Source organism: Falco biarmicus, chromosome 6 (genome assembly GCF_023638135.1).
Source record: "Falco biarmicus isolate bFalBia1 chromosome 6, bFalBia1.pri, whole genome shotgun sequence".
NCBI classification, from domain to species: Eukaryota; Metazoa; Chordata; class Aves; order Falconiformes; family Falconidae; genus Falco; species Falco biarmicus.
In genome coordinates this window covers 49893351-49903108 of record NC_079293.1, presented here as the reverse complement: position 1 = coordinate 49903108, position 9758 = coordinate 49893351, and the positions used below count along the sequence as shown (strand labels likewise).

Sequence of the window (9758 nt, the reverse complement as noted above, 5' to 3'; positions counted from 1 at the left end):
TGCTGTCACACTACCCAAATGCTAACAGAATTCTTTTTTGAAAGAAAGCAGTGGGGAATGAAAGCATTCTTAGCCCCTCTGCAGAAGAACAGGTGCCGAGAGATTTAGGTCCTGGTCCAAAACAGTATGTAGGCTCCAATTCCTACTGTCACCGATGTCAGTGACAAGCCAGAAGTCTAACACCTTCCTTTAACTTGGACTTTCATGACTTCTTCAATGTGTAAGAAAATTACGTTCCAGTTGAGGACTGTATGTATGTATCTGTATAGACAAATGGCTAACTTGTATCACCAGCCAAATACCGTAACCACAGGTGGGACTGTTTCTTTCCTTAAAGCCACTGCAGTCATTAAAAAGTGGTCTTTTCCTAAATAGCTTTTCCAGCTCAGCTGTCTGGTTCACGAGCCCTTGAAGTGCTGAAACTGTTGAAACCTTACAAATGCAGTCATAACTTCTTTTGCTTATAGAAAGGAAAAGACTCAAAGAGTGCTGTAAGTAACAGTGAGGAGAACAGGTAGGTCACAGACAGCAGTTAAAGGAATACTATTTCTAAACTCTGAAAATAGCCATTATGGTAAAAATGCTTGTTTCCCATGTCAGTTCATAAACAATAAGTAAATGCACAAAATACAAATTCTAAGCTATTGGGAGCAATGATGGCAAAGTAATGCTTTTAATGCTCTTTTAAAAAACACTTTTGAAAGTATTTATTTGAACAATCTAAAAAGTTTAATTGTATTCAATTTTTATAGTCATAGAATTCTAATGGCTCTTTTACATTTAAAAAAAAAAAAAAGTTCGGGTATTTCTCAAATTCCTGAATATCAGCTGAATAAAACACAGTTTCATGCTTAAGGTAAGTATCCACTAAGAGGTATATAATCAAGATTGAACTGTGCTTGTATTCTTAATTCATTAGTGGAACTGTAAGGCCCTCTTCTGGATTACAAATTACTGCACAGCCAAGGAAAGTACATTGAAATGACAAAGTCAGCCATGAAAACACTATGAAAAGATAAATACCTTAATATATTTTCTTCATACTATTACCAGTTTCATTTCCTGGTTTTACATGTACCTGCCCATCTCAGGTACTATAATTGAGTAGCTGAGAACAACTTCTTAGCAGATTCTTAATGATAAAGTATTTCTTATGCTAATAGTCACAAGAGGAGAGGACAATCTAAAGAGTTGTGGAGTTTCTCCACAACTCCGTATGAAGATTCTGTCCAGCCAAGTGATGCTCGCTTATGCTTATTAAGCAATAGCATACACAAACTGAGACGTGATTCCGCATATATACCTGTCTACATACATATGTGACTTCAGAAGTTATGTCTGAAAATTTGGCATCTGTAAAAAAACAATGAAGAACCATTACAATGATCTTATCTCAAGTCTTCAAGGACTGTACAATTCCTTACATGCCTCTGGATTAAATATATGCACAAGGACTGTGAAGTTCTCACAGATGTAACCTTCCAATAGATTTCCTTACTTGCCTAAGCAAACATTTACTACTGAAAAGCAAGACGCTTCTCCACAGACAGAAAGAAAGAAAGAAAATACTCTAGAACGGGCTGTACAGAATGGCATCATTTTAATGGATCCATCTGGCTTTAAACAAGTGAACCTGAACCATAAATTTTCCTCTTTCTAAAAACAGCCACTTAATTTTCTGTTTGGTCATGTATAACAAGAAATCAATACACAGAAACACAGGCATAGGTACTAAGTATCCTGTTAGTAAAAACTCTGTACAGAACATTAGACATAGTTTAATTGGACTGTACATTTTAAAAAGCAGGGATGCTGAAGAATTCTTTGCATATTTTTGGTAAGTTTCTGTCTCCCATCAGTGTAAGGCTAATTACGATTGTCCTTTTTCCGTACTTTTGATTTTGGTGCTGCCGAGAAGAAACAGAAAGGGAGAAAAAAACATCAGAAGTGAATTACAGTAATACTAGTGCCAGCATTCTTTTAAATTAGGTTGGGATCAAAATGGATCCATTAATGTGAAACCTACCATTGGGATTTTCTTGTCTGTAGAAAGCTTTTAACATTTCCACTGCTTCTTTGGCACGATAGCCAGAAATGCACTGTTCAAGTTAGAATGATGCTCGTGAGTACATCTGAGAATAACATGCTCCATGCTTCACAATAATGCCTTAAGTACAGAATAATTGTAAAAAACTGTATTGTCTATTTGAGGGTCAGAAAATCTCCTTTTCAGGCTGAATACCTTATACATTTGAAAAATACTGTGTTGAGGCTTACTAAATAATTTCCCTAATAACTTAAAAGTTCGGTAAAACAAACTTTGTTACTAACTTACATAAAATTTTTATTCAATCTCCAATTTCTTTCTTATTAATGTGTTTCCAACTTACTTCATATGTTCCTCAAGCACTTGGAAATCTAAGGGATACACACCTAGGTATTTGTAGATAAGATTCCTACCAGAAAGCATTTGTCCACACACCCGGTCTTTATTCCTAACAGTCACCTCTCAGACCTTTTTGGTCCTCCTAAAATATTTTTCCAGGCTGTAAACATTAATAACAAAGTGTATAAATGTCACTAACACTAAATGAATCTCCACCCACACTAGGAAATAATTATAGGAAATAATAATTATATTATAATTAATACAATTAATTATAATAAATAATCCCACTGCAATTGCCTACAGAAACAAAGAAAGGATTTGTGGTAGTAAGAATCTTCTCCTTTCTTTCTTCCAAACATATAGCAAAATTAAATACCGTATGCCAACGTTACCAAATGAACACTCTTCTAGTACTGACCATACAAATTAATTCAGATGCTAGCCTCACAAACACCCTGACAGAAAGATGCTTAATATGGTTACACTGGACTGCCAAATAGAGTCAGCTTGCTGACGGAAATTCTTTCTGAGCCTTGAGCCTTCAGTGCTTATTTACAATGCTGAAATATACTACTTGGTTTTTACATTCATTAAATTATAAATGTTAAGTGTGAAGAAGAGACTTCTAAGAACCCTAATCAGTATCCTTGTATAAAACAGGACCATTTACAACTGTGTATAATGTGATAAATGTAATGCTATAAATGCTTTATCTATACAGATGTATAGATACCTATACTTATAGGTATACTAGAATAATGCTGTAAAGCATCTGTATTGATGTATACTGTACCTCCACTGAACGCTTGTCCAGCCGTTCTTAAACGACGAAGATGTCATTCTCCCCACTCTGTTCCAGTCCTTCAGTATTGTTACTATCCAGAAAGTTTCCTGCTATCTACAGTAAATCTCCTCTGCTACTTTTCCAGTCTGTATTTTTTTGGTGATTTGAACTATATGAAGTCTATGCTAATGCATTTTGCCTCATATATAGATAGACTGGGAGCAAAAATACAATCATTTCCAGTGGCTCAGCTAAAAATCAGTAACTTAGTAAGCTGCTGTTACTTGATCTTTATTGATTATGTGTCTGTATATTCTACCGTTTAAAAAATATTTTCTCTCATGTCATCCCACAGCATACACTTGCTGTTCTAAGTATTACACATCTTTTAGATATATTTATTCCTTACTTTGTTCCACAAGTATAATTCTTTCCTTTCCACTTTGATGCATCCTTTTAAATAATTTTAAAACTGTCATCAGGCTTTTCCTCAATTTTATTTTCTCTAAGGACTTAATCTTTTATCATTATTTTTTTGTTAAATCAAGTTTACTTTGATCATCCTTTATCTACATCCTCTTAAACGGATGCATAACATTCTCAAAGCAGGGTAGCGAAGCTAGGCACAGTACCCTAGCTGAAATATAGAGGAAAACATTTTACTGCTTACTTCAAATGGTTCTCCTGTGTCAACCATATCATCAGATGAGATGCTTAAAACTGAGCCACAGCCTCCAAATCGCTCATTTCGACAGCCATATACGACCCGCGGAATTTATATGAATGAGTTAAGGTATTAAGTTAAAATGAAAGGCAAGCAGGAAGTACAGTAGCTGGATTTAAGTAGTCATTAAATTTCACAAAAATGTGCTTGTACTTTTCAAACTAGCTTGCACTATAATTCCTCCCTCATAAAATCAAAATTTACTTCTGAGTAATATAAGATCTATTGCTGAAGATGCACATCCAGCCTTTCTCAGAAAAGGATAAGCAAGAATCCCAAAGCAGAGGCATATAAAGACACGGTTTACGGATTGTTACAACATTCAAAACTGAACACTAAACTGAGATTAGTTCATTTACATAATAACAGACATGTCTAAAATGTATTTTCACATCCCTAAGAGAAATCATTGCTGGTCATAATTGCACCACTTCTCTTTCATTCTTGAGTCTCCCACTATTTACCACGTAGTAAATGGAGGTGGGTGCAGACTCTCAGACCATAAGATGGTACCCCTGTTGGCTCTGCCTGACATTGTCAAGCCCTTCTTTGTGGGCTCAGTGCCAAAAGACTTAACAGTTTGATATATGGTCTCCCAGCATGAAGAAGCATGAAAGGATACTCATCAAGCGCACGGCAGCTGCACACATGATGCAAGGCTCTACAGTTACGTACAATATCGAGTGTGCAAATACTTCGTTATAATCTCTGTTGCGTTGCTTGCACCAGTCAAGGACCTGATCGATTGCCACCATTTCTGCATGTCGAGTAGCCTAGGAGATAAAAATAAACATTTTCATAAAGTTTGCATTGATTCACAGCTTTAAGGTTCTCACTTGTACAAATACAAATGAAATAAAATGTAACATCATAAAACTACTCTTTCAAGTCAAGGGCATAATCACCTGACATCTAATTTATTAATAATGCAATTATTTTCACTTCTCTTGAAGTAATACAATGCTTTCTTGAGAAGTATGTTTTCAGCGCACCTCTTTGCTGGTTCAAGTTGCAGAAGGAATTTCCTGCAGCCCAAACTGCAGGAAATATTCAGCCGAAGAAAACATGTTCAACCTCAGTCTCATATGCAACACACAGAAGACCCACAAGTGCAAAACAGTTTTTTCTTCTACCTGTTCCTAGGCAGAGGAGCCTGCTCAGAAGTTCTTCATTACCCCTCTCTGTCATGTCAGCATAGTAAGACATGAAAGCTCTGCTTGAGGCTTAAGTGACACACAAAGCCCATTAGAACAACTGATCTAGCCCACTGTGCTTCCAAGAGCAGGCAGGGATACTTTCTCTGGAAATCTTAAGAAACTGCTCCTAGCTGGTACCTCTTCCTCCCTCTGCCGATGTTACTATGCCTGCATGGAATGAACGTGCAGTGATTTCAGTATGTTTCTGGAACTGCTTAGCCTACTGCATAAACACAGTATTTTCAGTTTGCGTCAGGTTTAATGCTGCCTGGGAATACGTAACACATACAGTAAGTTCCTCAAGTAATAGGCAGGGATTGCAGCATACGCCTGATTACAAAAAGACATAATAATATTGATTTATCTTTTTTTAATCCAAGATAACTGAATGATGAGTATCTCAGAGGTCACAGCAATAGTTATGGCACAAAAACCTGAACAGAAGAAATGCTGACTTTAATTGCAGAGACAAAACCGATCAGTAATGTCCCACTATCGCTCCGGAATGTCTGCAGTGGTGTGTTTTGCCAATCAAATGTCACAGCAAAAATATCACAAAGTACTAGTTTTGAAAGGACTGTCCAGTTACAAAGCCTGATGCTCATTTGAATGAAGGCTGTAAGTACTTCCCTTCCTTCTAATCTACTCTAGAAAAAGGATGTTTTTGACACAGGCATTAGGCTAAGACCTAATCAACCCAAATTATACTTCTACCTCTGCTACACATGTCTTTATGTGACCTTAGGTAACTTCCTCTCAACACATGAACTTGGGTTAATGTTCTACTACTGTGAAGATCTGTGGTGGTAACTCTGAGATGCTCTACAACAGGGGTCCTCAAACTTTTTAACCAGGGGGCCGGTGCACAGATGCAGTGGCAGGCAGTCATCTGCGGCTGCTTGGTTCCCCCCCAACCCCCAGCGGGAGGGGGAGGTGGTGTCTGTAAATACCGGGGGCCAGATTGAGGACCCTGGAGGGCCGTATCCGGCCCACGGGCCATAGTTTGAGGACTCCTGGTCTACAATATATGGCACAGGACTCACGTATAAATCAGTGGTAGGTTTAATACAGTTTAAAAATGTTTTAAAACGCCTACAGAGATCTACATTGCCTAAGCCTACATTAGCAAATAGTGCAGTGCAAGAGGACTGTATCCGTAGGGCAAAACAGTGCTAAGGACCCAACGCCTACTGAGGAGAGTTCACACTGGCCTAGCTCCAGTTCAGTCCCATGGACGGTACCTTCCCAGCAACAGCTGTCGTGCATTAGGTATGCTCCCTGAGCGCATTTTTCCAGTATAGTTCCATCTGAAAGGAAGACAGCTTGCCATCTCTGAGACACAGACCAAAGCATGGTAAGCAGACACAAGAAATTTATTCCATAGTGCACTTGTGATCTGAAATAACATAGTAATGAACCCACTCAGAATAAAAACATGGATCTGAATCAATATGCAGGCACGATTCCTCCAGACCTACCAGTGAAATGTTGCCATGAAGGTTCCCTAGTTGAATAAATGCAATCACATCAGCTGAAATCTCAGTGGAAACACCAAGTGCAACACCCTCCAGCAGAAAGATCCCTCAGACCTACTACAGCTACCGTAACAGAAAATTATTAAGTTGTGGCTATCCTAGTTTTGTGCCCCTCAGACCACAAGACACATGAATACCACATTGGCTTTCTAACTCCTGAGCACGAATTGAAAGCATATAAGCAATAAGCCTGCATGACTGGAGGAAAACATGCCTCTGACCTATGACACTACTTTACACCGAGTACACCAAGTGGCTTTTAGGCCTCTGCTGCTCTTGGGAGTAGAAGTTAAGAGAAGTCATGCAGCTGCTCTTGGGAGTAGAAGTTAAGAGAAGTCATGCAGCTGTTCTAAGTCATACTGGCTTCTACAGTAATAGAAGACAGCTACACAAAAGAGATTATGCTAATATAGAACATTACTAGGTCCCAGTGCATCCACATCTTAAGTAACGCACACTGGTTTGGTCATCTCACCTCACGAAGACATGGGAACACCAGGAAAAATCCACCACAGGGTGAGAAAGGATTATCCAAGTTACAGAACAGTCTCTGTATAAAGACTAATGATGTCCTGGTTTCAGCTGAGATAGTTTTCTTCTCATTAGCTGGTGCAGTGTTGTGATTTGGATTTGGTATGAGAAAAATGCTGATAGCACACTGATGGTTTTGGTTGTTGCTGGGTGATGTTTATACCAAGTCAAGGACTTTTTGGTTTCTTGGGCCCTGCCAGAGAGAGGGCTGGAGGGGCACGGGAAGTTGGGAGGGGACACAGCCAGGACAGGTGACCCCAACTAGCCAAAGGGATATTCCATACCATATGACGTCATGCTGAGTATAAACTAAGGGAAGAAGGAAGGGAGGGGGGAACATTTGGTTTTATGGCGTTTGTCTTCCCAAGTAACCGTTACGCGTGATGGAGCCCTGCAGTCCTGGGGATGGCCGAACACCTGCCTGCCCAGTGAATGAATTGGTGAATGAATTCCTTGCTTTGCTTTGCTTGTGTGCGCAGCTTTTGCTTTGCCCATTAAATCGTTCTTGTCTCAACCCTCAAGTTTTACATTCCTTTCTGATTCTCCTTCCCATCCCTCTGGGTGAGGGGGGAGTGAGCGAGCAGCTGTGTGGTGCTTGGTGGCCAGCTGGGGTTAAACCACGACACTAGACTACAGCTCTTAACTCACCAAATAGTCATTAGTTTTCCAAGTTAAGATGACTACAGTAGACATTTATAAAAATCAAGAAAAATGTGGAAAAGCGAACAGTAAATTGTGATTTATTATTTTTCATAACAAGCAGGCACCCAATGAAATTATCAGGCAGCAGATTTAAAACAAACAAAAGGAAGTACTCTTTCACAAAGCACATAATTAAATTGTGGAACTCATTGCTACAGGATGCTATGGAAGCCAAAAACATAAATGAGTTCAAAAAAGGTTTAGACAAATTCGTGGAGGATATGTGCAGAGACAGCTATCAGAAACAATGATCCAGATACAGCCTTGTGCTTTGGAAGTCCCTAAGCTATCCTCTTTCTGAAGTGGGAAGGTTACATAAGGCAAAGGTGTACACTACTAATTTCTTGTTTCTTGAGCTTCTTTCTTAAGCATCTGCTAAAGGCCCCTCTTAAAGACAAGATATGGTGGGGAAAACTGACCTTCTAGGTCTGCCTTAGGATTTTATTTTGTATTGAGCTATGACTAGATAGTCTTTTTTATTGACTTGCTGTGTGTAAAGTAACATACAAAAAAGATGATGTTCATTTTGAGTCACTGACTCAATTCCTAAGCTTCTACAAACCCCTAATGTTTTTTATCTTCCTAATATTATACACTATTTTAAAGCCAAGAAAACAAAAGCAGGTACGAGTAGCAAGGGAAAAAGAGAATTCTTAGAGAGTAGCAAATGGCGTTCCAAGGAGAAATTATTTGAAGCTGATGTCAGTGGGTAAAAAGCCTTGACAAAGCCTTAAAATAGTGCCCCAAACTGTGGCAAATGTTAAAGATACCAGCAGTGCCCCGAAAAGCTTACCTTCCAAATCTTAGACCAGAATTAACAAGCAAGAGTAAAGGGGATCAAAGGTCAAAGTTCTATATTATCTTGTGGCTTCATTAGCAATTTAAGAGTGCAAACAATACTTCATTTTCAATTATTGCATACTGTACTTGCAAGATGATCTGGGCAAAGACACGCACTACAATGACCCAGCAGGAGATAACAAAGAGAAGTCTGCATGTATCAACAAAGAGCCTAAGACAGAGAGCATTTTAGTGGGAAGCAAATGATTGCATCACACATGGGAATAAAGATGCCAGAGGAAAAAAAAAGGATTCTGGTCAGAAAGGGTCACATATATTATAAGGAAGACAAGTTTCTGAGGCACAACTGTGAACAAGCAAGTGTGGGACCTGCCAGAGGCAACACAGTACTAGCACAATCTTGTGAATGTATTGCCAGGCTGTTGAAAACAAACGTCTTGCACAGAAAATTGTTGCACTATTGCCCAATGAATACAAGTAATTACATGCCTAACTATTTTGACATGCTGATGCCACAACCACACTCCTAAAAAAAATACTCTTTTCTTCCAACAGCAAATTTTTCCAGGAGAATGTGGTGATGATCAATAATTTCACAAATAACTTCCACAGAGTAAGTGGCAGTACTCCTGACATTAATGTGTTCTGCTAAGGACATGCAGGGCAGAAACAAAAGTATGGAGAGTGACAGGAGACAGGCTTAAAAAAATGGGAGAGCTTTCAGCAACTAAATCTTTTTGCCAAAATGAGCAGTTTGGGAACAAGAATGAAAGAGGGCATAAAGAAGACACTACCTGCTCCTAACTCCCGTCAGTTAGATCAGAGGATGCAGAGACTTACTTAAGGATAAGACGGAATTTATTTGACATGAAGCCTTGTGACCAGCTGGTTTCCAAGCAAGGGGAGAACTGCAGGGAAGAACTGCAGATTTAACTGGATAAACAATAATTTTTTAAAAGCTGGGAAAAAAGTTTTCAAGGAGTGAAAAAAGGCCAATATATTATAAAGCTACATTTTGGAGGTCAGAAAGCAAAGGCTAAAGGAAGAGTCACCAAACATCAACCCTGCAAAACAAATTACATAAAAAGGAAAAATA

At 38.8% G+C, this 9758-nt stretch overlaps 1 protein-coding gene across 1 annotated transcript in view; it reads right to left on the bottom strand.

The window, feature by feature from the left end:
* Positions 1-1581: 1581 nt before the first annotated feature.
* ADAT2 (adenosine deaminase tRNA specific 2) overlaps positions 1582-9758 on the bottom strand; it is an 11572-nt gene continuing 3395 nt past the window's right edge. The window contains exons 3-6 of the mRNA XM_056344724.1: positions 4520-4670; positions 3844-3950; positions 2027-2099; positions 1582-1907 (exon numbers count right to left, since the gene is read on the bottom strand). Coding sequence (XP_056200699.1) covers positions 1867-1907; positions 2027-2099; positions 3844-3950; positions 4520-4670 — 372 coding nt within the window. The 3' untranslated portion in view covers positions 1582-1866. The remainder of the gene's footprint in view (positions 1908-2026; positions 2100-3843; positions 3951-4519; positions 4671-9758) is intronic.